This window comes from Enoplosus armatus, chromosome 15 (assembly GCF_043641665.1).
Source record: "Enoplosus armatus isolate fEnoArm2 chromosome 15, fEnoArm2.hap1, whole genome shotgun sequence".
NCBI classification, from domain to species: Eukaryota; Metazoa; Chordata; class Actinopteri; order Centrarchiformes; family Enoplosidae; genus Enoplosus; species Enoplosus armatus.
Genome location: NC_092194.1, coordinates 9,587,620 through 9,613,047, shown reverse-complemented (window position 1 = coordinate 9,613,047; position 25,428 = coordinate 9,587,620). Strand labels below are relative to the sequence as shown.

At 38.6% G+C, this 25,428-nt stretch overlaps 6 protein-coding genes across 12 annotated transcripts in view; 1 reads left to right on the top strand and 5 right to left on the bottom strand.

Annotated features, from left to right (window-relative positions):
- The window catches only part of eml5 (EMAP like 5), a 36,239-nt gene extending 32,829 nt beyond the window's left edge, over positions 1 to 3,410 (bottom strand). For all 3 annotated transcript variants that reach the window (XM_070919881.1, XM_070919880.1, XM_070919879.1), the window contains exon 1: positions 3,214 to 3,410. In XM_070919881.1, the coding sequence (XP_070775982.1) occupies positions 3,214 to 3,410 (197 nt within the window). The remainder of the gene's footprint in view (positions 1 to 3,213) is intronic.
- A 1,225-nt stretch (positions 3,411 to 4,635) lies between these two features.
- ttc8 (tetratricopeptide repeat domain 8) lies at positions 4,636 to 9,506 on the top strand. 5 transcript variants are annotated; one of them, XM_070920294.1, is made up of 15 exons: positions 4,636 to 4,749; positions 5,120 to 5,143; positions 5,287 to 5,407; positions 5,514 to 5,577; positions 5,687 to 5,846; positions 6,159 to 6,248; positions 6,334 to 6,378; positions 6,482 to 6,567; positions 6,685 to 6,772; positions 6,880 to 6,990; positions 7,110 to 7,249; positions 7,353 to 7,527; positions 7,685 to 7,807; positions 8,618 to 8,701; positions 8,816 to 9,506. In XM_070920294.1, exons 1-15 carry the CDS (start codon positions 4,636 to 4,638, stop codon positions 8,930 to 8,932), a joined length of 1,542 nt encoding a protein of 513 aa, XP_070776395.1. In that variant the 3' UTR covers positions 8,933 to 9,506. The 5 variants fall into 5 exon arrangements, with proteins under 5 accessions (XP_070776395.1, XP_070776396.1, XP_070776397.1 ...); XM_070920295.1 differs by lacking the exon at positions 5,120 to 5,143; XM_070920296.1 differs by lacking the exons at positions 5,120 to 5,143; positions 6,159 to 6,248.
- Positions 9,507 to 9,638: 132 nt separating this feature from the next.
- On the bottom strand, positions 9,639 to 12,790 carry LOC139297899 (CD209 antigen-like protein 2). Its single transcript, XM_070920709.1, has 6 exons — positions 12,673 to 12,790; positions 12,198 to 12,314; positions 10,572 to 10,817; positions 10,302 to 10,465; positions 10,001 to 10,137; positions 9,639 to 9,789 (listed from the first exon to the last, which is right to left on the bottom strand). The coding sequence occupies exons 1-6, from the start codon at positions 12,788 to 12,790 to the stop codon at positions 9,639 to 9,641; spliced, it is 933 nt and encodes a 310-aa protein (XP_070776810.1).
- Positions 12,791 to 13,585: 795 nt separating this feature from the next.
- Positions 13,586 to 16,293, bottom strand: LOC139297898 (C-type lectin domain family 4 member M-like). Its single transcript, XM_070920708.1, has 5 exons — positions 16,215 to 16,293; positions 15,760 to 15,861; positions 14,692 to 14,949; positions 14,335 to 14,501; positions 13,586 to 13,726 (listed from the first exon to the last, which is right to left on the bottom strand). Exons 1-5 carry the CDS (start codon positions 16,291 to 16,293, stop codon positions 13,586 to 13,588), a joined length of 747 nt encoding a protein of 248 aa, XP_070776809.1.
- Positions 16,294 to 16,868: 575 nt separating this feature from the next.
- Positions 16,869 to 19,983, bottom strand: LOC139298041 (CD209 antigen-like protein C). Its single transcript, XM_070920867.1, has 6 exons — positions 19,910 to 19,983; positions 19,557 to 19,664; positions 18,394 to 18,654; positions 18,112 to 18,275; positions 17,897 to 18,027; positions 16,869 to 17,206 (listed from the first exon to the last, which is right to left on the bottom strand). The coding sequence occupies exons 2-6, from the start codon at positions 19,657 to 19,659 to the stop codon at positions 17,056 to 17,058; spliced, it is 810 nt and encodes a 269-aa protein (XP_070776968.1). The 5' UTR covers positions 19,660 to 19,664; positions 19,910 to 19,983; the 3' UTR covers positions 16,869 to 17,055.
- A 1,545-nt stretch (positions 19,984 to 21,528) lies between these two features.
- Positions 21,529 to 23,526, bottom strand: LOC139297897 (CD209 antigen-like protein D). Its single transcript, XM_070920707.1, has 6 exons — positions 23,406 to 23,526; positions 23,038 to 23,127; positions 22,300 to 22,566; positions 22,039 to 22,205; positions 21,832 to 21,965; positions 21,529 to 21,750 (listed from the first exon to the last, which is right to left on the bottom strand). The coding sequence occupies exons 1-6, from the start codon at positions 23,524 to 23,526 to the stop codon at positions 21,600 to 21,602; spliced, it is 930 nt and encodes a 309-aa protein (XP_070776808.1). The 3' UTR covers positions 21,529 to 21,599.
- Positions 23,527 to 25,428: the final 1,902 nt, after the last annotated feature.

Below are 25,428 nucleotides of genomic sequence, written 5' to 3'. Positions count from 1 at the left end.
CCTGGAAATATGTGTACAGGTAAGAAGCAGAGACAGCGTCACCGACAGTAAAGGTTATTGGTATGCTTATTCTACAATATTCTCAGTAGATCTGCTTTTATTGGACTTTTAACTTGTGGTTGTGGTTATTTAAAGTTTTGTAAATGACTGAATACAGTAGTCACCAGTAGAAAAGTAAGCAGAAGACAATATTTGAGGAAATACATCACCACAAAACTAAGGGAGATGGATACAGGGATGTGTGAATCATATCTATTAGCTCTCATGGCCGTTGTCAACAGTAATTGCCTGAAAGCACAAACCTACACGCTCACCTGATACACCAGAGTCATTAGTTTCACATGTACGGCTTTAATTTGTGCAATAGTGATGCTAGAAACTCAAATGTACTGTATTGCATGTATATTAAACACACTATAATGACTTTACAGAACATCTTTCAACAGTTTTGTACTTTTGACTTTAGCTCGCACATTAATATGCAGAGTTAGTTCACATCAGCTCGTACAGTTCACAGATAACAGGTGCAAACACATTTATCATGTGCACCTTCCTGCCAATTTTAACGAGAACAAATATATTATTCTTGGAGTTTGATGGAAATTCAGCAACATTAATAGAAATGTATTCGCTGCATCGCTCCAAGCTCACTGAAACAAGACCAGCCTCAGTCTGGCATCTCTAATCCATAACTCTGGCTGTGGTCCATCATAAAGTTAACAAGATATTGTAACATGAGACAGAATTTTTTATTCCTGTGTCCATAACACCCTCTCATTATCTTTCACTCTCTATCACAACAAAGAACATGAATGAATGAATGATGCCAATATTTTGAATAACAGCAGAAAATGAAGCATGGGTTGGATGTCATTTGATGATTTCTAGATGCTGATGCCAGCGTGGGTTTTTTCTCACAAATGAAATTCCTTCCCCTCCACCCTTCTTTACCTGGACTGGACTTCAGTCATAGGAACTCAATGAGATCACACACTCAAAGCCTCTTTTAGTCATTCGGCTTGTATTTTAGTGTGCATGTCTGTCTTTCCAAAAGATTCATGTGCGTTGTTCAGGTGTAGCTACATGTCCTGCATGTCAGCATGATTGCAAAAAGGAGAGATTAAGCTTTGTGGTACTCCACAAACTCCTGCAGGTTTTTAGCAGTAGCCTCAGGTTCTGTGAGCTTTAGACTGGAACAAATATCTGCGCTGCAACAGTGTGGAACAATTACATAAAGATGTGAGGAAAGAATAGCAAATAACAGTTTATACAATTTGCTACTCATTTTACTAACATAGCTCAGGGGGAACTGTGTTTTAACTACAGCATATTAACATCCTCAGTCTATTATGTTATTGCCCAATTACCTGTGAATTTACATTCCACCAAAAACAACACTAAAGTGCCAGACCAGCTAAGGGACTATCTTGCATCCTTGTCTGTTCTCATGGACAGCTCAGCCTTTTATTGAAGCGAAAACCTGCCTATTAGGTTCTCCACATCAGACCAGATAAAATAGGCTGCAGGGCAAGACAAAACCAGGAGGGGAGAAACACGGCCAGCAATTAATTCAAGAAGTAAAACAGCAATTTATATGTGGCTCACAAACAAAATATAGCAGCAACCAAAACAGACCAGGAGAAAGAAACAAGTAAGAGCAACAGAGAGGGATGTGAATCGTAGTGCTATCTGAGGGGGCTGCATCTATTCCACATGAGTTAGTGCAACGTGAGAGCAGTCCAACAGTTATTCAGCACTGGATCTGCTAAGGATTGCTCCTGGTTGTGCCATAGATGTCTAGGTAAAAGGAAGTGTTTATGTGAGCCTCACAAACACTCCTCTGAGATCTGAGTTTAAGATGACTATTAACTGGTCTGTGCCAACATTAACAGACAGCTCAAGAGTATCTGTATAGCTTGTGTTGTAAATGTATGTTCACATCACCAAAGCTTTATGTCTATTTTTGTGGCAACAACAGACCAAATGACAACATAACGAGCCTGATCTGACTGAATCCTTACAAATCTGCTTGCAATAGCGCACACAGATGCACAGATGACCAATTTTATGGTTTACCAATTCATTACTTTTGCAAATGCATGCTGCATTTTTGCATCAAACATGACACCATGCTTCAGTGAGTGACTCCTCCAGCTAAGTGTTTGAACTCGAGCACTTCACCCACAGGGCAGCAGAGGGTTAGTATCTCTATTGTCCCATTAATAATGGAGCAGGAGCCCAGCTGACTACCGACACAGTATATAATGCTAGTCATCTCCAGGCGAACCCACACACACAAGTATGTCAACACGAGCGCTGGAGCGTTGGACACAGGACGTTGCTGTGTGGCATGCTGAGAAAACAGTACGAAAGACAGGGGGATCATTACATGTGTGATGTAACACTGGTTACTTTGCTGTTTTATCAAAGAGCAGGTGATTCAAGTTTTGTTTGGCCGCACAGAGATGAGTTATCACAACCCACAGAAAGCTTTCCCATCCACGGATCCCTTCAAGGACACCTATGTTCAAGTACATTTTTCACAATTGCACTTTAGTATTATTGTTCAACATGTGCTGGAAAGACAAGACATGCAGGCTACTGTTTTGGAAAAGGTTTAAAATATGTTGAAATGTGTCTGCTACCAGATAGCGTTGAAACCAGGCGTGCCAGCCATTTGACACCAAAGAAAAACATGTTAAACAATCTACAGAAGCTTAATAGTCAGCTATTTTGATAATCGATTAATCGTTTAAGTTTTATTAAGCAGAAACGCCAAATATTTGTTTTGGAAAAACTACATATATTACATATCAGCTTGAGCTCTGGGAAATTAAGTAAGTAGCATTTCCCCCTATTTTATAGATTAAATGATTCATTTAGGTTTGATGATTAACTCTAATGTAGTAATTCAACAACAAGAGGAGTGGCAGCAGTGCAATCTTCAGCAATGAGAGAGAGAGAGAGAGAGACCACCCTTCAATCTGGAAGGCTCTGCCCTGCTGGAGTGTCAGCAAGACCCTGAACCCCCCTTACAAACTCTGGGGATGCTGTTGAGTAGGTGTGTGCGCCCTAAAATATCATATTACATTAGACAAGGTGACACCAGCACCTACGATGACAACACTACAGTATCAATGCATTTTCTGCTGTGGGTCTGGTGCTGTCCGAGGTGCTGAAACAAACTGTTGTGTGTGTGTATGATTACACTACCTGATTATGTCATCGTTGTGCCCCAGGTAAAATTTCTGCTTGTGCTCCCGGGTGTTGTACACAACTCCCACACCGGCGACAAAATAGACTATTTCCTTGGCGGCGGTGTAGTACAGGTTGTTGCGGCACTGATGTCCCCGGTATCCGTACACCCACTCCAGTCTCAGGTGGCAGTTGGGAGCAGTTCTGTCAGCCATGTCCGCACTTCCGTGTGTGTCTCTCAGTCGCTGTCACGTAGGTTTTCTGATATAGTGTCATTCACCAAAAAGGATTTATTTTAAGCCCGTCTGTCCCATTAGTCCCGTTGGATTTCCACCAGTCCATGGAGAGCGTTGAAATTAGGCATTTTTGAGGGTCATGTGAATTTATAGTCTTGCTGTCTGATAAGATGAAAGCCCTCTGCCTCTATTTAAGAAACAGGTTTCTAAGATGTTGTTTTCATTGTGAGAATCTCCTTGTACTTCTTCTGCCCCGGGCTCGAGGTCCTCTTCGACACAGGTCAAAGCTCCTGTCAAATCCTACAAAGATGGAGCTGCAACGGTTATTCCGCAAGCACCGCCCACAAAGATGACGGATCAGCCCGTCTCCCAATCAGATCCTTTTACTCATCCTCGAGGAAAAAAAGCAGGAGAAGACAACTCCGTCACGACAAGAAAAGTTGTGCTAGGTTTATATTTCATCATGGATCCGTGTGTCTTTTTGAGCAAAATATTCCCCTAAAATAGATATGTATATTTTTAATATAATTTAATTTAGGCCGTATTGTTAATATTATTATTGTTAAGTATACGTTTATATTTATTTTTCATTATTCCTTTTATCATTACTTATTTATTTACTCCATATATACCTATTTAATGTTTATTTGCACGTAATCCACCATGTATCTAGCTGCTGAAAAATGTCTGTATGTTTGTTGATCCCCTCTGAAAAGCAAATAATTATAGTAATAATTATCATTTACATATTATTACAAAATCTTATATATTACAGTACATATTCCAACAACTCTTGTATTTCAAGATTCTTAGATGTTCCATATAAATGTTAGTTTTGTAAAGATGAAGACACAACAAAACACAAACTTTATGACTGTTCATACACAACAGCATTCTGAAGGAGTAGGTAAAAGCAGAGAATGTTATTTTATATTATGACAATAAGCACCAGAAAGTACAACTAACTGTTAACTTTTTATCGGGTTCATTTCATAGTCACCCATCCATATCCATTTATCTTTTTTTCATTTTATTCAATTGTATTTTATTTTTCATTTCATTACAGGAAATTACGGAAGTGAAGGACCGCCCTCCTGCACCGTTGCCGAGCGACAGAGGAAGCTTCGGTCTCGCCATCCTCCCAGTTTTTCTAAACAGCTTGGTAGCCGACTTTTACAACATTTTTTTTTACCTTACCAAAGCAATGGAGGTGACGATGGACCCGTTGTTTCTGGCGTGGAGCTACTTCAGGAGGCGGAAGCTCCATCAATGTTCAGATATTTGCACAAAAATATTACAAGACAACCCGTACGACCAGGTACTGTGGTCGAGTTAGCCGGGCTAGCCTAGCATGCTAGCGATTATCCGTTAAGGAAAGCCTGCTTGTTTGCTAACGCAGGGAAGCGGTAGAACCTTGTGCATAATCCTGATTAGTCGAGTCCTTGTAGTTTATCATAATTTAATTAAGGTAACGTTAACGTTGCCTTTACTGGTACGCCTTTGAATCGACGTGTTTCGTAATTGTTGCTGGAACATATTCCTGGTCACTACATTGCATTTCTTTTTCACATTTCATTTTCGTTTTCCTCTGCACCATGTCTTCCATTCAATTTCTCATTTCCCCCATTTATTCACATCTGTCCTCAATTTTCTTCTTCTCTCACTAACTCACTGCATGCTGTCTTAAGGACTCCTCCTTGCCTATCTCAGAGGTAACCATGGCTGCAGACTGCTTCTCTCTGTCATCCTTTTTCATCCTTTTTCATGTGGATAGTTCAACATAGGTCCTGCCTGTAACATGTTCATCTCTATATCCGAGGCCGTCTATATGATTTGAATATTGTGTGTTTCATAGGCTGCATGGAGCTTGAAAACCCGTGCTCTTACAGAGATGGTATACATCGATGAAGTTGAGGTTGACCAGGAGGGGATTGCTGAGATGATGCTGGATGAGAGCTCTATTGCTCAAGTTGCACGTAAGTTTCAACTCTTCTCAGTGCCTTTAAGTTAAGAAAAGTAATAATTCATACATTTACTCAATGGTTAGATTTGCTTGATTGACAAAACTTGACTTTCTTCCAGGACCTGGAACATCACTGAGGCTCCCTGGAACAAGTCAGGGTGGAGGTCCCACACCGGCTGTCAGGTACTGGTCTGCCAGACATTTCTTGTATAATGCCGTGAAATTTTACCATTAATTACATTTTCAACAAAGCAAAACAAACCTGATCTGAGTTTTCTTTCCTGAATTCAAGGCCTATGACACAATCCGGGCGTCCTATCACAGGGTTTGTGAGACCCAGCACGCAGTCAGGGCGTCCTGGGACGATGGAGCAGGCCATCAAGACCCCCCGCACTGCAAGCACTGCTCGTCCTGTCACTAGCGCTTCTGGCAGATTCATCCGCCTGGGAACAGTGAGTATATTGTGACATTGTGTCAGTCAGCAGCAGCTAAGAGGCTCCATGTGAAACACAGTTGTACCCCCACCACCCAGAGCTCTTATATTTGAAACACAAAATCTTTCAAATTACACTTTCAAATTTTTAATGTTTCATTTATCTATGTATATATAGTATATCCCCTATTTCTTTAGATGTTAATATTATTAGACAAATAACTCTAACCTATTAAAGCACAGCTGTTTATTTTTAATTGTGTTTTATTTTGCTATATTGACTGTGAGCCTGAAACCTTTAGCATGACATTTTGTTCCTCTGTTTCTCCAGGCTTCTATGTTAACCAATCCAGATGGACCATTTATAAACTTGTCGAGACTAAATCTGGCCAAGTATTCCCAAAAGCCCAATTTATCCAGGGTAAGTCTGAGACTGTGATTTGCAAAAATTAATCAAGATCATTGGTTTTTCTCACATGTCAAGTAACCATAATTTCCCTTCTCAGACACTGTTTGAGTTCATCTTCCATCATGAAAATGATGTGAAAAATGTAAGTGTTACATAAATCTATGCTATAAAGAAAATGGTTTGCATTACATTGTAAGATTGTTTACTATTATTCACGCAACGCAAACTTTATATTACTTGTCCAGGCTTTAGATTTAGCTGCTCAAGCTACTGAACATGCTCAGTTCAAAGACTGGTGGTGGAAAGTTCAGCTGGGGAAATGCTACTACAGGCAAGTAACTCACAAACATCCACATTGTTTGAGCTCAACATTTCACATTTAATGAAGCCACATTTTTGTAATCTATGTAATGTAATACGTAATGATTCATGTCTCTGACCTTGGCAGGCTAGGTTTATATCGAGAGGCAGAGAAACAGTTTAGATCAGCTCTCAACCACCAAGAGGTGGTGGATACATATCTCTACCTTGCAAAGGTAATGATGGAGACATAATAGCATTACATCACATCACCAACTTGTACCAATACTCTTTCTATGAGCCAAATGTTTGCTAATAAATGAAAAACCTTGTGTGTGCTCAGGTGTATCAGCGCATGGATCAACCAATAACAGCACTCAACCTTTTCAAGCAAGGCCTGGACCACTTTCCTGGTGAGGTTACCCTTCTAACAGGAATCGCTCGCATACACGAGGTACAGTATGTCACCTCGGTCCTATGTACTATAGAGTCCACTTAGTCCTCTCTCTGGATACAACTGCCAAAATGAAACAGGAAACCACATGTATTGTCTGTACTGTGATATTGTCACAGGAGATGAACAACATCCCATCGGCCACAGAGTACTACAAAGATGTCCTGAAGCAGGACAACACTCACGTGGAGGCTATAGCCTGTATAGGCAGCAATCACTTCTACACTGATCAGCCCGAGATCGCCCTGCGCTTCTACAGGTTAAATAAGCTTTTATGTTTCATTCATGTAATATATTGTTACAATATTTATAATGAGAAGGTATATCCCATCTGTGATTCAATAAGCTTCTCCCGTTGCTAGACGGCTACTCCAGATGGGGGTGTATAACTGCCAGCTGTACAACAACCTGGGCCTGTGCTGCTTCTACGCCCAGCAGTACGACATGACTCTGTCCTCATTTGAGAGGGCTCAGTCCCTGGTGGCCAATGATGAAGAGCAGGCTGATGTCTGGTACAACATAGGACACGTGGCTGTGGTGAATTAACAATCCCCGAAAATACCCCAGAACATCCGATGATTTAATAATTTTCACCCTCTCTTTTACATGGCTTACAGTTCAAATAAATACAACTCACAAGCTTACAACATACAGATAGAAGTTGGTACAAAGTGCATGTGTTCTGTGTTTACAGGGCATAGGGGACTTGACGCTGGCCTACCAGTGTTTTAAACTGGCTTTGGCTTTTAATAATGACCATGCTGAGGCCTACAACAACCTGGCTGTGCTGGAGCTGCGCAAAGGTCGCATCGAACAGGTGAAGATATATCTTTGAGTCACAGAGCTTTTGTTCCGCTGTTAAAATATGAGTTGTGAGATCATATTGTGTCCTTTTAGACCTCCTTTTTAAAGTGCTTTTAGACCTCTAATATGATGTAACACAGCCCATTATTTAAGAACCATTTAACTGTCTTTATTATCATTAAACTTAAATGCAGCCTGTATTACCAGGGAATATTTCTCAAATACACCCATCACAATATTGATTGTTTGAAAATTAAGCTATAAGCCACTAATTACACCAACCAAGAGCTGGGTGATAAATTAAAATTAATTTAGCATTGATATCATGATATGAGACACAGATATTATGAGCTATAGTGTATGAGATACGTGGTTATCCCACAGCAGCACAGGCTGTGTCTCACCTGCAGCCAGATGCCAGCCATCAGCTGAATGTCAATGTTGCTGCAATGCTAAAAAGCGCAGAAAAAAGTGCAGGAATAAGAAAACAAGTGTTTTTTTTAACCAGGATAATGTTAGTTGGAATGGGGGCTATTTTAGTTGCCTTAAAAGTCTGATTGCAACACTGCATCATACCATGAAGGCTGTTTATGTACATTCTTCAGTAAATGAGAAAATACAGGCTGTAATTCAAACCAGATTTCTGCTGTCGAATTATGTAAAATGTGTCATCTGGCATAGAGGTGGTGGAGGCAGATTCTCATGTCGTACTCAGATTATAATCAAGTTGAAGTTGAAAGTCAGCAAAGAGTTTTTATCATATACATTTTGATAAAATATTATACTATCGACAATATTAATGGTTGTCCTATCTTTGATCCAGTCTAAAGCCTTCCTGCAGACTGCTGCATCACTGGCCCCTCACATGTATGAGCCACACTTCAACCTCTCCATTCTCTCTGAAAAGGTACGTTGTTACTATTTAATTCATCTGAACATCTAAACAGTAAACAAAGTTAAAGAGACAAAGTATAATCTCCATGATGAAGTCTGCCAAAGTGACGCTTTTGTCTGTGTCCAGATTGGAGACCTTCAGAGCAGCTACACTGCGGCCCAAAAGTCTGAGGACTCGTTTCCGGAGCACGTCGACACTCAGCAGCTTCTGAAGCAACTTCGGCAGCACTTTGCAGTGCTGTGAGCGTCCGACCAGCATGCTTAGGGAGCAAGGTGTGGTTTGAATAAAGTAGAGAGATCAGAGATGATGCAGAAGTTATTAGAATGCTAAAAGGTTGACAGGTTAGTCAGACGTGGAAATCAACAGATGGTATTAGGTTGCGTTTATTTGTGATACGTATACACTAAATTATCAGTTTATAAGGTATTCCTATAATAGTGTAACAGAGTGTGTTGTTGTAGCCCATTGGAGACCGTCCTATGTGGTGCACTTTCAGATACAATTCTGCACTGACAGCCATTTGGGAAGTGCTAGAACCAAAACGCCTAGCTCCAGTGGTTAAGTTAACACTTACTGTTTTTTATAGTGTATGTAATGATTAACTTACTGCTTTGTCATGCAACATATGACTTGTAGGAATGTACAATTTATGTGAAGGTGGGTGTTTTCCTGATAAACTGGTAACCTAGTGTACAGACCTGTACAGTAGTAATACATGTGTACATAGTAAAGGTAAATATAATATTTTATTTATTACAGTAAAATGATTAACTTACAAATCAGATGTATTTTTTGTATTTTAACCTTCCTTGCCATTTTGTAGTCTCAACAAATATTGACGTGACAATAAACCAGAGGATTCAGAGGATGTGTAAAAGTCTCTAAGGCGGAGTTAATTCTTCAATCAAACTATTAAACCAAAACTAAATGTGACTTAAGAAAAATCCCTTTAACTAGCAGACTTTGGTGCCATTTCACAAATCCATTTCAGTTCGTAATTGCATGGAGCATCGTTCCAGGCCTTAAAGGGGTTGCTTCTGGGATACGTAGCTGCGCAGTCCTCATTACCCTGGTTGTTGGGCTCTCCATCATTCCAGTACCTGAAACAAATGATAGGTTACTTTGTTGAGCCATAATAACTGCTCTGACACTGTATATTTAAGCACATTATTAATTACTTAGTCATTTTGGAGAGTGGTATTACAAATGGATGATAGCCACAACTGTAGGTATGCGAATGTGCTATCACAACAATTCCTACTGTCACAATATTTGACTCCAGTGTTGCATTTTTTAATATGTAACTGTTACCCCTCCATCAGTCTTGTTCCATCCAGCCATTTCCAGGTCCCTTCCTCCTCCACATCTCTTAATCCAATCCAGAAGCCAGTTTGGTCTATGGGTCTTGAAGGGTCTTGATAATTATTCATCAACTCACTTACTGACAACTGACCAGAGATGTACATGCACACATACACACACACACAGACATGTTTATTCATTTATTTTGTTGGGTTCTGACCGTCTTTTTACTGCGTAGAAATGAAATGATATGCGTTATAAAAGAGACTTCTTTCCAGAAATATCAATGGATTAAAATGTTGAGTCTTACGTGTTTCTCCCTGCTGTCTATGACTGCCAAGTCGCCTCCTTGTTTTGTGCAGAACTGTCTGGCGTTCTGCCATGATCTGCGCGAAAGAACATCAGAGAAAGCGAAGTAGTAACACATTGAGTTCATGAAAGTCCATCCTGGTAGACAGTGTCTGCAGCCCTCCTCTGTTGCCAAAGAAAATGGAAACATTATGTGTTTTTGGATGGATCAAAATAATTATTTATTTATTGAAAACACAAACAATCAGTAAAAAAAAATAAAAGTTCTCACTAATCATTGGCACGTGGGATTTCAACGTTGAAATTCCAATTTGAATTTTGTCAGTCTCCTTTTCGTAGTATTTGGTTCTACTCTTCTGGTGTTCGAGCTCCCACTTAGTAAGTTGCTGCTCAGTGATCACTGTTGCCAACTGTTTCTTGACTTCGTCCCTGCGTTGGATTGCAGTGTTGTAAGTAGCCTGCAGTTTGGCCACCTCGCTGCTGATGTCCGTTATTGTTTGGTCAGTAAGTTTGCCATCTGTAAGTGATGAGGATGTAATGTAGTCTCAGTTTATGTTTTAGCAGTATCTGTTTACACTTTTTACAGTACAGTTATCTACGGTATAAATTCAAAAGTCAAGCATGAGGACTATGAGCAGAAAAAAGTCAATTGAAATAATATGAACATTATTGGTGCACAGGCTGTTATAACATTTTCATAAATACATGTATTGTCGGACTTCTTTCTTATCTTTTCACTCGCACATACTGCTATAGAAAGTTTAATTTATAGTGTTAGTATGCATGTCATTTTTTCAAGGTGTCGCACACCATTAGCTCACAGCAGGGCGCCGTAGAGCTGTAAGAGATGTGTGTCAATGTGACTGACAAGGGAATACAGACTTATAATAAAGATTTTTAAAATTGTTATAGGTCTATATATAGGTCTTATTATTTCACTTTAGGAAGTTGATATGGAAAACTTACTATACTATATACGGTATATATAAATCGCTCTACTTTGAATAATAAATTGGTAAGTGTTCTCAGTGTGTGTGCGCTGGAGGCTGTAAGTTTCCATTTCACACTGTTGAAAGCTGAATATTGGACCAGGATTGGCTTCCAAACTATTTGTGATATCACAAATAATGCTTGTAGGCCCGCCCCTGAAAATGGGATTTTCAATGAGCACATAGACACTTTCTGCTTTTAGCAAGTGAATGTGAAAATATCCTTCTAGTGTCAAACTCTGCATATACATCATTCTGTTCTGTGAAGCTCAAACATTCAACTAGAAAAAGAGGAAATACATTCTTTTTGAGTGGAGGGGGACTTTAATGAATGTTAAGTCCATACTTTTTTGGTCTTCATCAACTCCTGAGGGAAATATCTGGCATTTTATCCGCTAAATGCTCCACTTTCTTCACCAGCTAGTTGCTAACTTTGTCTGCCTGCTCCTTGGTACTGGGCAGGAAGCAAACAATGGTTTTATCAGAGCTTTTTCACTGGAAACAGCTCCCTGCAGTGGCTGGAAAACACGCTGATGCGAGCAGTGTGTGAACAAAACCGATTACGTTTTGGGCTGCAAAATTTGATTTGATTTGATAGAATGACTTAAAAGAACTTCAAATGCTCCGTGGCGCTAAAGTGAAAGGTCATTCATTGATCATTTTTGGTGGGTTTTCCACTGAGACCTTTTACTTTTCAGAACGTCATGTGATCCATTGTTAAAAATTGATTATAGCGGCTTTAAAATAAATCAAACTTCCAACAGCTGTACCTCTTCTTACTTGAACATCAACTTTACTTTCAACCTTTCACTCAAAGGCTAAAGCATTAGTTTTAAAGTTATGAATTGTGAATGTGATTTCACCTCATAATGATCTATGTAGTGCTTTATGGGTTAACAGTGACTTACAATAGACTCCCAGGCCAATATCAACTGCTAGCAGGATGACAGCGAGCACGGCCAGGCTTACTGTGAGCACTTTGTAATGATTCAGACTGGATTCAGGTCTCACCATGGACATGGACACTACACAGAAAAGTGGTGAATCACTATCAGAGCCATAAACTGTTTCACAATATAGTAACAATTCAATATCATCAAAATAATATACAGACGGTTGACAAAGAGAAAGGAAAAACCTACTTTATGTTGGTTTATCCTTTATCTGTATATTCTAAAGATGATATTTATGTTAAATGAAAAACGTATTAAAAACATGCACTTAATAAGTTATAGCAAAACGAGGACACGTTAAGATTAGCATAGAAATGAGCACAGTTGTGTGTTTCCAGTAGTATTTTAGAATCTGATACCAGTATCAAAGAACAGATTATATATAAACATATTCACACACAGTCATTAATTCACTTTTCATTCACCATACCATGTCGCTTCTCTTGGTTTGAGTAGAGAGGGTGCTCGTCTGCGCTGAAGTCCTCTTGACTAATCAGTTTGTTATATGCACTGTCAAAAGTGCCACCTGAATTTTCTCCGTCCTCCATTTTGACCGTTAGGATGAGAGCAGTCTGCCGTGTGTGTCCAGGAGAGATTATTTGTCAGGACATTGCCCTGTGTGAGTGTGTGTGTTTGTGTAACATTACAAACAGAAAATCAGGTTCATTGGTTAAATATTTACAGGGGGTGCAGGTAATTTGAAGAACAACGTCATTTTAAGACATTTCTTTAGGTGTCCCTTTTTATTTTATTTAATCAAGCAGGATTTCATAAAATCATCACATGGCAGACATTTTCTTCCATATACAACTGGACATATTGTGCCTTTTCAGGGGAATCAACAAATGAAATGACACCATTAGCAGATGTGACCAGTGTTTCTTTGGTTGTATTGTCCTGCTAAAAATATTTTTTGCATTTTCGCACCTTGAATAGCTATTTTCTGCTAAAGCATAACAGGGGAAAAAAGGCATTGTCTGCTGCAAGGTAACTACTTTATACTAGCACTGCACGCACATGTCTATTGTTGTTCCACATTTGCCTCCAGCTATTGTGATCGCTGCTTGAGATGTTTCATGTATTTCTTGGCTCCATCTCACATATCCAGTTATATAGATGGTCTTGGCAGTTTCCATTAAACCATGTCTTGATGTCAGAAATAATAAAGTGATAAAAAGCAGCACAGTTCCCACTCAGAGGTCCATCACGGTCAGGCTGTCCATTTCTCCAGTATCTTGGATAAACCAAAAACATTCAGAGAAGACTTTAGTTCCCCTATATTTGTTAGTCATGATGATATTGTCACAAAACTATATAAATCAATAGCAAGTGTTAACAGATGCTTACATTGTGTCCACCTCAGTCACATTGTTAATCCAGACCCACGTTCCCTCTGTCGCTACATCAGTGAGTCCGATCCAAAATCCGTTCTGCCGCCACGTACCACTGCCTCTCTGCTTCGGAAAGTTGTCACACATGAGTTGCTGTAAAAAAGCAGACACAGGAAGGTATCAACTATACCTTTCTAGTCATATGTACAGTATGTACTGTATGATCAAATAGACTTTAAAGGCCTTGAAAATCTTTTTTTTTCTCATTTAACTTCTTACTCACAACAGTTTTTCCACATGAGATACTTTCTGTGTTTTTTTCACTGTGTGAAAAAAAGGTTGTCACAGTGTACTGGACTTCCATGCTCCAATCAGGATGTAGCATTATTTGAATCAAATTGTCACGAGAGTTGTGGGGTCAAAACACGCCCACACAGTGCTGATGAATCAGATTAGCAGAGTTTTTGAGTGTTAATATCCGCTATGAGAGAGGTGAGGGTGAACCAAAACAGACACTGAAACAATGATCTGAAACTCTCCATAAAGCTCTGTAAAGATGCAGGAAGCAATCAGTTTGGGTTATAATTCCCTGTAGGTTCATCATTTCGACCCCATCAGCAACAGACCCATGAAAAATTAACTTTATGGGACTTTAAGACCAGGAGAAGAGAAATCAAAAGAAATTAGTATTTGCTGAACAAATAATTCCCATGAAGTCAGAACAGTGTTTTTGTTGTTGTTTATTCTGTTTTTTTACCCACCTGCTCTTCCAAGCTATTGATCACCAGCAGTTCGCCCCCTCGACTAACACAGTCTCCTCTGCTGTCCGGCCAGTTCTTTTTCGAGTTGGACACATTGAGAGAAGAAAAATAATAGCAGGATGATTTAAGAAGAGTCCATCCTGGTGGGCATCTGCCACAGCTTTCCTCTGTTGCAACAGGAGATTGGAAAAAAGTACTTCTTGTCATAGGCTGTTTTTTAATATTCTCTAAAAATCCCTACGATACATAACAAATGCATAAATTGTACAGGTTACAGCTCCCTTGACCATTTGAACCATGATACATGAACCATGATGACTGTTTGCCACCAAAGACCAGGTTGGAAGTCTGCCTTACCTAAAGTAATTTTATTAGACTGCAGATTTGTCTTCTCTGTGCGTAGTGTCTCAATCTGTCTCTGAAGGATGTCAGTGAGGGTCTTCTGCTGCTTCAGTTGCAGCTCTAGTTGCACATGTTTGGCGCGCTCTTTCGCTAATGCGGTCTGGGCCGCCAACTTAGCTCTGATGATATCACTGTGGTTGCTGAGATAGCTCATCTCAATGACGAAGGGTGTAGCAGCTGAATTAGGAACCTGAATGTGATCATCTTTGGCACCTGAGGCATAAAAATATCGTAATAACAAAGACAAAGAGAAACTGTGGCAAAACTAGTGTGCGAAGTCAAGGTTACTTTCTTTTCTTTCATCTCGGTCTGTGGGTTGGCGCTTGTTAAAAAACGTCCACAACTTCAAATAAGAGCTACAGTAAAGGTGACACCAGGACAGTCTGATCAGCACCATCGCTTGTGATAATGGCATTGTTTTAAATCGCACTTTATCATATAGAACAGAACCAATTAATCGATTAGTTGATCAGCATGAATGACGTCTGCCGTATGAATCGGCAAGTTTTGATAAGCGATTCATTCCTTTAACTTTGAACTCTGAAATAAGAAAATGTCTTGGCTTTATATGATTGTAAACTGAATACCTTTAGTTTCAGAACTGTTGTTCGGGCTCTGGGAACTCATGATCGTCATTTTTCTCTGTTTTGTGACATTTTACAACCAAAATATCAGTAAATTAATTAACAAAGTATTTGCCCTATAGTATCATACCACATTGTATTGAATTGCAACAGCTGAATGCAATCACATGAATTGTGTGTGTCTAGATGCATCAAATCATTCATTGCATATCAAGATATTCTTAAAAACTAAAAACTGCTGTAAAATGGCCACTGGGTATAGCAGTATATTAGCCAATACAAGATATTCATTCTTGAGAAAAGAAACTGAGAATGCATTTAATTTGCACATCCATACATTGATATTGTATAACGTCAATCCAGCCCTCTGATTCTACAGAGGAGGAATTGTACATCCGATACACGAAATCAGCTGTTTTCTGTAAACTCTCATACTTACAGTAAATTCCAAGGACAACAGCAGCTATCAGCATGACAGCGTTCAGTAGGCCCAGACTGAGCACAACCAGTCGGTGGTGTGGAAACGCAGATCCACCTCCTTCTGTAAACAGACCTTGATAATGTTCCTCTGAGTTAAAATCTTAATAGTACATTTCATCTCAAGTTAGACCCTCAAAATGAAATTAATAGCATTATCATGGTGGCTTTTTACCTTCTACTATGTGAGAAATTGATGGATATGATTATAATTAAGGTTTGAGTTTTAAAAACCATAGAATATATTTAAAGATCATATTTAACAATGTTTTACATACATTTCAAATCTAAGTCACTGAATGTTAGGTTACACTGAGTCAGGTAGCGAAGGAGAAAAGAAAGAGTACAATGGTGGTGTAAAAGAAGTCGGACATGGGTCAGAAATTGCAGAAGATTTGATTTTAAAGTTAGTTGTACCTTGTCCAAATGTTTGATGTTGTGAGCCCGAATGACCATCTGTGTTGAAATCTGGAGAAATCTTTTGCTCAAATGACATTTCCTCCCCAGGTTCTGACTGTGAGTTCTCCATTAAACTGGTGCAAGTAGTGCCCATTGATCTGTTTGTCTCCTGCTTATACCAGTGATAAAGTGTATGCGTGTGTGGGTGTGTGTGTGTGTGTGTTTGGACCCTGGTCTGGATGCTAAGGCCTTTGTGTGGATTATAGTTGATAAAATATCAGTCATGAGGATGCTTTTATATCTTAACCTCTGATTCAAATAATGTTTTAATTATGGAATAAGCCACTGTAAATGTCAGCAGGAACTGTGACACAGCTCATTTTTACATTCAGATGTTAATATGTGTAAAATATTACGCTGTTGACACTATATGCAGATTGCTGCATTACTGGACATTAATATTTCTCCATTCTGTCCAAAATAATGCATATTAGTCCATTCACTTAGAGATAAACCAAAGAATTATGATTGTATTCCTCATATTTATGAGATGCTGAGTCACATGTATATAAAATACAGAATTCAAACAGCTCGTATTTTCTTTGCTTCTGTGATTGTAGCATACTTCCTTATTATTCTGTATTTCTGAATACTTATAGATGCTAAGGGGACTTGAAGTGTTACTGGTTTATTCAATTGTGCTTACAGAGATTTGTGTAACATGCACATACATAATCAAAGTACTGATTTGGAAAAGATTACAGATCATTACAGAATCGTTCAGAAGATGTGTAAAAGTCTCTAAGGTGGAGTCAACTCTTCATACAAACAGCAATGCAGATGCAGTAAATCTACAATGTTAACGCATAGAAGTTGGTGCTTTTTCACAAATCCATTTCTGTTTGGCTTCACATTTAACGTCGTTCCAAGCCTTGAAGAAGTTTTTTCTGGGATACACCACTGCACAGTCCTCATTGTTGACATTATTTGGTTCTCCGTCGTTCCAGTACCTGGAGTAAATGATAGGTTACTTTACAGAGACACAGTACTTGCTTTCTCTCAGCCCACATTATGCATCGAGTTGTAAATAAGGCTGCCACATTTAAATCAGTGTTTAAAATCACCTGTCAGAGAGCCCCTAGTTGAATTGTAGGTTCCTCAGATGAAATTTCAAATGGCCTATTTTATTAAATTCTAAATAAATTCTTTATAATTATCCACAGAGTTGTTTTTTTAAATAAAAAGCTAAAAAGTTAATAGTCTCCTACAGGTCTGGATGCACACCAATCCAGTGTGTAAGCAAGCTTGTTGAACACATTTTCCTAACTCTCAGGCTGCCAATTGTGTCTGCTCATGTCACATTGGTATGAAAAATGACATGAAGACACTTGCTTGTGATCAGTAATCCATTACAGTACGCAGCAAATCTTCTTTTTATGTTTGTCAGAGTTATGTTATTCCAAGGCAATGGAGTTGAGAGCACTAACTAACTCTTTGTTAATGTTTTTGTTTAGGGAAAATGCATAGAACCCCTTCTTACTCCATCTGATCATGCAGGAGGATACCATCATTTGTTTACTTGTGAAAATGAAAATTGAGATCTTTGGAAACCTGCATGACGTACCAGAAACTGACCCAGCAGTGACACGTCATGCTGAGAAATTCCTACAAATACAACATGTAACATATTTAATTCTTACCCCTCGACCAGTCTTGTCCCATCCAACCATTTCCAAGTCCCTTCCTTGTGAACGTCTCTCAGTCCAATCCAGTAACCCATCATTTGGTTTGAGGAGTCTTGATTATGTATCAAATAATTTACAGTCAAGTTCTAAGAAATAAGACATATAAACAGAAATAAAATAAAAAAAACTTTCATGGACAAAGAATTGTGAATTGGATGTTGATTATCTACCTCTTTGTCTTTGGTGTCTATGACTGCAAGATTGCCTCCATACATCTGGCAGAAGTCTCTGGCTTTTTGCCATGATTTGAATCCAGAAGCGTCAGAGAAAGGGAAGTAGTAACACACTGAGTCCATCAAAATCCATCCTGATGGACAGTGTTTGCAGCCGTTATCTGTTGCCAAAGAAAACAACAGTGAATAACACGAAACATACTATAAAACAACAATAGGAACACGTCAGTATGCTTCTAACATGTTTATGATATCCAATAATAGTCAAACAGGTCTCACTAATCATTGGTAAGTGGGATCTCAGTGCTGCAATGTCCGTCGTCATTTTAACAATCTGCGCTTCATAGTCGGTGCTTCTTTTTGTCTGGTGTTCAAGCTCCCAGTTGGTTTGTGTCTGACGACTCATCTCACTGTCCAGCTGCTTCTTGTAACCCGTCATGGTATGGATTGCGGTCTTGTAAGTATCCTGGAGTTTGGTCAGCTCATTGCCGATGCGTTCCGTATCATCAAGTGTGAGGTGGGTATCTTTGAGTTTGTTGTCTGCAAGGACAAATAGTGTTATGCTTTCTTTATTACCTAATTTCTCTCTCATTTCTCTTATACCTGACACATATTAATATCTAGGATCCCCGTCCTGATCTAAAGGTCAAGCTCCCATATTTGAATAAACAAAACCACAATATTATTCATATCAGGGATCCCTCATAATCGCTTTGTAGTCTATCCCAGAACTACCACTCTACCACTGAGAAAATCCACTGAAAGACTACAGAGGCAGAATTTATAAATAAAACTGAAAAATGCCTCTCAGCCAAATATGATGAGTTGGAGTATGGAAAAACACTCTTCAGCTAAAAAAGACTATTTACAGGAGATGAATGCACTCCAAAATTATTAATAACTTATACATGCCCTAGGCTTAAAGGTTTAACATTAGCAAAAAAATAGTGCTTTCTGCCATCAATTTCTACCATTTCTGTACTCCATTTCATCAACGGTAGAGCTGAAACAATTGGATTCATCTATTAGTTGATCTACAGAAAACTACTTGGCAGTTATTTTGAAAACCTAAGTAATTTTTCAAGCAAATGTTTCCTGGTTCCAGCTTCTCCTTGTGAAGATAATGCTAATTTCCCCCTGTTTTATAACATTGTAAAATTAATATCTGGGCATTAGTGGGTTGTTACCTTGGGCTACAGCAATCAATTGATTAGGCTATCGACAGAAAATTAATTGATTCATCGTTTTTGGCAGAAATGCCCAACATTTTATGGTTTCTGAATCTTAAATGTGAGAATTTGCTACTTACAATTCAAATTGGGTTTTGGACTGCTATTTGGACAAAACAATACATTTGAGGGCATTACCTTTTCACTATTTCCTGATGTTACATACAAGCGATTAATCAATAATCCCAATGAGCACTGTACACATTGACTTACAGTGGACCCCCAGACTGATATCAACTATTAGTAGAACAGCAGCGAGTAGCGCCAGGCTCACTGTGGCCAGTCTGCAGTGTCTCGAAGGTGTCGTACTGGACATGGACACTAGACAGAGAGATGATTAATCAATACCATAAAGCTCCAAACTGTATCAAACTGCGCTAACAATTCACTCACCAGTGGTTGAGCTTTACATGCTTTATTATATAGACTTTACTTATCATGAAAATCAGAGCCATGCAAAGCATTCACACAGCGCTAACTCATACCATCAACCCATCAACATATTTTCTTCTGCACTACTTTAGAGCCTGATACCACCCTTAATGATAACTTTTAACTCACTGTACCTCGTTGTCTGTCTTGGTAGGAGGTGGGGTAAGGATGCTCCTCGTCGTGCAAGTCCTCCTGACAAATCAGTGAGTTAAATCCACCATCTAATTGACCACATGATAGTTCTCTCCTCTCCATTCTGACTGTTTAGCTGAGATCAGTCATATGAGAGTATTGCATGTGAGAGGTGATTTGTCCGGACATTGCCCTGTTTTGATGGTTGAAGCTACCATTTCTGAGCTCATCAACAATTTCTGATAATCCGTGTTCAGCATGAGAAAAGAGAAGTGAAATTCTTACTGGTAATACCTAAGAAGTAACATCTACTTTCCCAACTGATTCCATATGCACAGGATATGGTTATGCTTCCTCTTGTGAAATAATTCAAGGCAAGCACCCAAAGTAGAGGCCTAGTTCAGGGTTAAATTGAATAAATGAGTCTCATAATGGCTCTCTCTTTAACAACCCTGTCTTTATTTATGTTTTTTTAAGTCAGGCCAGTGACTATGGTTACTGTCCCCAAAAGCCCCACGTTCACTGTGTCAATTAGTTTGTGGTAATTTGATTGACTGTAATTTTGTTTGGTAATATCAGAATATGCTCTACTAAAGCACAAGATCTACCGACATGATGAGGGCTTTAAGGTCTGTCCTGCTGTCTTACCTAATCTTGAGGTCCCTGTGTCAAAATCTAATTATTTCAGCCCATACTCTGCTTACAGGATGCATATTCCTAAATTCATTTTAGGAACAAAAGTTGTTTGTTTGTTCAATAGGGATGTTTCCAATAGTGATTTTTTTGTGCCTTTTCTGGATGAAAACTACTTTGGTTTTAATAACATTTATTTTCAAGGCCCAAGTGTGGCAAAGTATTCTCAAAATCATCTAACTAAATCATCAGCATACAATAAACATTTGATTTGAATATCACATAAAATTAGACTGTAATATTTTTTTATTATTTATATCAGTCCATTTATAAGGGAAGAAGCCAGTGGTGTTTGATCCTGCACACCTACTGCTTGAGTACATGACTTTGATGGAATTGTATACTTTTACCCTCTTTCCACTCTCCAGTATTTCATGAAGTTGTTTGGGTCCATTCTGTCACCACTTTTAAATATGGGGGGCAGAAGCCTTGTGCAAGACAAGACAAGCCTTGTGCATGTCATTTAGATTTTACTGTATGTTTGTAAATCTTGAGAGATTCACAGTATTTGTTTTGTTTTGTTCTTAGGTCTGCACACTCTGAGTCAAATCATTTAGGTTGAGCACTGTTCATTTTCTTTTCTTGGTTTCTGTTGACAGCTGGTTCAAAGAACTGGACCTCGTTGTTGAAGATTCAATTTAAATGATTAACAGCCATGTTGACTCCCTCTTTATTAAAAGTCAGGGGGTCATTACCATTCAGCCTGAGGGGGACCTAAGTGGTGGAACGACCGACAGACCGTGTGTTGCCATACCACATATACATAAAGTGTGAACCTTAAAAGAATGACTTGAATATGGATGATTGTCAATAATATCATACTGAGATGCACTTTATTCTGCAAAACTCTGCATATGAGGACTTGGTGCTGACTGCTGGAGTTAATAATCATTGAAAGTGAAAAATGCCCAGAAACATGAGACCAATCTTAAAGGTGTTTTATTCCTTTTTTAAAGAGTTACAAATATATGCTTGTGTTTTCTGCAGTACTTTCTGATTCTAGCTTGATATCATTTCACATATCCAATGTTTCTGTCCCTGACAACTGGCATCGTAACGTGTCTTCCAGGGATTATTGGGGCCATAAACTGCGACCCCACAGTCTTCTCCCAGTTGTCCGATGTTGTTTGGTTCTCCTTCCATCCAGTACCTTTGGAAAATCAAATCATTCAAAAGAGCAATCAATAATACTCCATAAATACTACAGCATTATGAGTAGTGCTGCTCTCACCTTTGTTCCACCTCTGTGACATTATTAATCCAGACCCATGTCCCCTCTGACTCTGTGTCCGTGAGACCAATCCAGAATCCGTTCTCCCAGATGTTGCCTTTTTTCAGATTTTCAATGCTGTCACTCACAAACTTCTGTGTAAGCACACAAAGAAATTGACATTTGTAAAGGGCTCAATTGTAAAATTCTAATTTGTTTTCAACCCACCTGCTCCTCCTGGTTATCGATCACAATCAGGTCAGCTCCACGACTAACACAGTCTGCTCTGCTGTCTGGCCAGTTCTTTTTGACAGTGGAGAACTCAATGTAAGAAAAGAAATAGCAGGATGTGTTGAGAAGAATCCAGCTGGGGAGGCATCTGCCACAAGTTCCTTCTAGGAGAAATAAAAGATTTCTTGTCACTTTAGGTGTTTTTCAGTATTCAAAGTTAACAGATTAATCAAAAACAATAATACAAGTCTGTCTCACCCAAAGCCGATATATTGGACTGCAGATTTGTCTTCTCTGTTAGTAGTGCCTCTATCTGTTTTTGATACTCGTCATTGATGGTCTTCTGCTGCTCAATTGTAACCTTAAGTTGTGCATGGTTTTTGACCGCTCTCTCAAACGCATTCTTGGCCTCCTCTTCAGCTTCCATCACATCACTGTGGTTGCTACGGAGATAGTTCAGCTCACTGATGAGCTGTGTTGCAGCTGAGTGGGAAACCTGGAGGGATCCCTCTCTGACTTTGGCACCTGAAGAGGTGAAAAACACATTGTCACAAAGAAAGCGTGTCAAAACTGTGTGCAGTAATGTAGTCAAAGACATAAAATAGAAGTAAAGAGTATTGTGTGTTTTTACACTGTTTTGTTAAGAAGTATGTGAAAATGTATCTTTTCATTAGGAGAACATATACATTTAAATGATATTTAAAAGATTTCTCCATGGATTTCCATTGTAAAGCTGGACAGCAAGCTAAAAAAAGACAAATCATTAAAAACCATAAAAATAATACAGAATATGCACATACATATGAACATTTTAACAAAAGTTTCAATATAATTATCTTGTTCTGCATTGAATGTACCTTAATGTACCTTAAAACAAAGCATGTTGAAATAAGATCTTGCGACTTTTGAGGGAAAAAGAGTCTATTCAGCTATCTGATGAAAGTGAAATTCCACAGAGGAGGGATATGAAACTTTTTTGATAAATGTCATACTCACAGTTAATCCCAATAACAATAGCAGTTATCAGCAAAACAGCATTCAACAGACCCAGACACAGTATAACTAGTCGGTTAGTTCCATCTCCACCTGTGAATATTGAAATTCATCAAGATTATATAGAAGTCAAGAGTGTGATGACTATGATGAACATGACTTTAAAGCTACAATCATTGAGGCTTGGTTGTAAGGCTTGGCCTGATAAATTATCTTCAGCAATGCTGGTCATTTAATGGCATTTAAATGACAACACTAAATTACTTAAAACCACAGGTTCATTTGATGAGAGAAAGAGTGATAAAATAAAGCAGCAGAGGAAGAGAAAGTAAGAAACGTGTCAGACACTGTAGAAGATTTTAAAGTCGTACCTCGCCCAAATAGTTCATAGCGAGAGCGAAAATGTCGATCAGTGTTGAAGAAAACTTGTGAAAAATTTGGTGTAAATGATATTTTCTGCCCATCATCTGTTCTTCTTTGTAGATTCTCCATTGCAGTGCTGCAGCTCTGCCCCCTGACCTGTTTGTCCCCTTTTATATCTGCGAAGACGATGAATGTGAATCCACCCCTAAACAATAGTTCATCAGTCGGTGATGTTCAGAGCAATGCAGATGTTTGCTTCAGAGAATTAAGTGTTGCATGAAGAACAAGCGGGGAACGATGGGTGGCATCATTGGAAGGTTTTGTGTGTGTGTGTGTGTGTGTGTGTGTGTGTGTGTGTGTGTGTGTGTGTGCATGTATGCCACTTCTTCAAAACTGTGAGGATGTGTTGCACTGATGTGGTATTATAGTTGATTTGAGCTTAAGATTAACGTCAGCATGCTAACATGCTCCTTAGTACAAGTGCAGCTTAAAACAGTTTAAGATGACCACCAGTGGGGTTAATAAAAATGCATATAAATCCATAAATAAATAATAAATAGGGTCAAACACTCAGGCATTAATGAATATGAACATTTTAAGAATTTCCATATAATTATCTTACTTGTTCCGCATTAGATGTACCTTAATTTTTTTTCCAAACAATGTTGAAATAATTGTAAATTTAGCATAAGATCTTGTAGACTTTTTTTTTGAGTGAAAAAGTGTCTATTCAGCTATCTGTTGAAATTCCGCTGAAGAGGGAAATGAAATGAAATCAAATGTCATACTCACATCCCAATAACAACAGCAGCTATCAGCAAAACAGCGTTCAACCATCCCAGACACAATATTTATTCACAGAAAATCTGAGTAATCTGAACTGTAAATCATACCCATAATTTAAATTACATTGGAAACTGTGGCTCTATGTTTGGACTCTTGGAAAATAAATCTTCTCCCAAGTCAGTTATCCTGCAGGCTGCTGCATTTTGCTAAATTCAAGTTACACAACTCTTCCTGTGCATCCTGCAATGAAGCATCATGATGTGTGTTTCTGCTGATGTCCAATGTTTGGGCTTACACAATGTTTAACACAATGTTGTAATAAGTCATGTGAGTGTTTTTCAACAATAACTTTCTCTTTCCCACTCCCAACAACTCTTAGTTATATCCACTACGATTCAATGTTGCCAAACAAGAAAACATTACAAAATCCAAACTCATGCAAAGCAAGAGCCACTGTTGTTTATACATATTCCATGTATTAATACATGAGCAGAGAAACTTACAAACAATACATTCTACTATGAAGGATAACTGTGTGCTTGTCCTCTCTCCTCATATGATGGGTTGTTTGACACTTAAATTCAGCCTGAATATGGACCACCATGCACATGACTACTTGGGGGTCTATACTGTATGTTCATAAGTGCACCACAGTCCTCACCCTGTGCTCACCGGTTGTTGGGATCCCCTTGTATCCAGTACCTAAAGCAAAACTCAAGATATACTTTTACTGTAGATGTAGTTTTTACTATTGTTATTGGTAATTATCTGGTGGAACGATTTTAATCTGAACAGCTGCAAGACAAGGTCATTAACAGGTCTGGTTTTTAACATATTTGTTACAAAAAGATTAAATTAAGAAAATCTACTAAAATCAATTATTTTGCTGCTGTTTTATATAATTGTATTATTACACTTATTCACATAATTATATATTATTGTACAGGGGGTTTCTGTTAAATACAGTTACACAAATCATGACAGTTAATTCGCAGTAATTAAAGTAAAAATTAATTTACAATTTATTTGCACCCCTGCTGTCCACAAATCTGTGTTGCCTTGAAAGAGAGATTCTTAATTTTTGTTCAAGCTCTATTCTTCAGTGAAAGAAGTTTTCAATATCATAACATCTGGAGAATTAGTGCAATGCTGCACCAAAGTAGTACAGTCACAAAAATGTCATTCATTCACTCAAACTTTATTTACACTCAGAAAGAACACATTGTGGAACCAGGACCTCTTTTT

Coding starts and splice junctions, on each gene's coding strand:
- ttc8 (XM_070920294.1), top strand. CDS start 4,636: ATGGAGGTGACGATGGACCCGTTGTTTCTGGCGTGGAGCTACTTCAGG. Junction 6,991..7,109: donor GAATCGCTCGCATACACGAG/GTACAGTATGTC, acceptor ATATTGTCACAG/GAGATGAACAACATCCCATC. Junction 7,808..8,617: donor GCAAAGGTCGCATCGAACAG/GTGAAGATATAT, acceptor TCTTTGATCCAG/TCTAAAGCCTTCCTGCAGAC.
- LOC139297899 (XM_070920709.1), bottom strand. CDS start 12,790: ATGGAGGACGGAGAAAATTCAGGTGGCACTTTTGACAGTGCATATAAC. Junction 10,466..10,571: donor ATCCCACGTGCCAATGATTA/GTGAGAACTTTT, acceptor CTTTGGCAACAG/AGGAGGGCTGCAGACACTGT. Junction 10,138..10,301: donor TAGACAGCAGGGAGAAACAC/GTAAGACTCAAC, acceptor ATCTCTGGTCAG/TTGTCAGTAAGTGAGTTGAT.
- LOC139297898 (XM_070920708.1), bottom strand. CDS start 16,293: ATGTCATTTGAGCAAAAGATTTCTCCAGATTTCAACACAGATGGTCAT. Junction 14,950..15,759: donor TGTTGTCCTTGGAATTTACT/GTAAGTATGAGA, acceptor TTTATGCCTCAG/GTGCCAAAGATGATCACATT. Junction 13,727..14,334: donor TCAATAGCTTGGAAGAGCAG/GTGGGTAAAAAA, acceptor GCTTTTTTACAG/CAACTCATGTGTGACAACTT.
- LOC139298041 (XM_070920867.1), bottom strand. CDS start 19,659: ATGTCCAGTACGACACCTTCGAGACACTGCAGACTGGCCACAGTGAGC. Junction 18,655..19,556: donor TATCAGTCTGGGGGTCCACT/GTAAGTCAATGT, acceptor TTGTCCTTGCAG/ACAACAAACTCAAAGATACC. Junction 18,028..18,111: donor TAGACACCAAAGACAAAGAG/GTAGATAATCAA, acceptor CTTATTTCTTAG/AACTTGACTGTAAATTATTT.
- LOC139297897 (XM_070920707.1), bottom strand. CDS start 23,526: ATGGAGAATCTACAAAGAAGAACAGATGATGGGCAGAAAATATCATTT. Junction 23,128..23,405: donor CTATGAACTATTTGGGCGAG/GTACGACTTTAA, acceptor CAATATTCACAG/GTGGAGATGGAACTAACCGA. Junction 21,751..21,831: donor GTCACAGAGGTGGAACAAAG/GTGAGAGCAGCA, acceptor GATTTTCCAAAG/GTACTGGATGGAAGGAGAAC.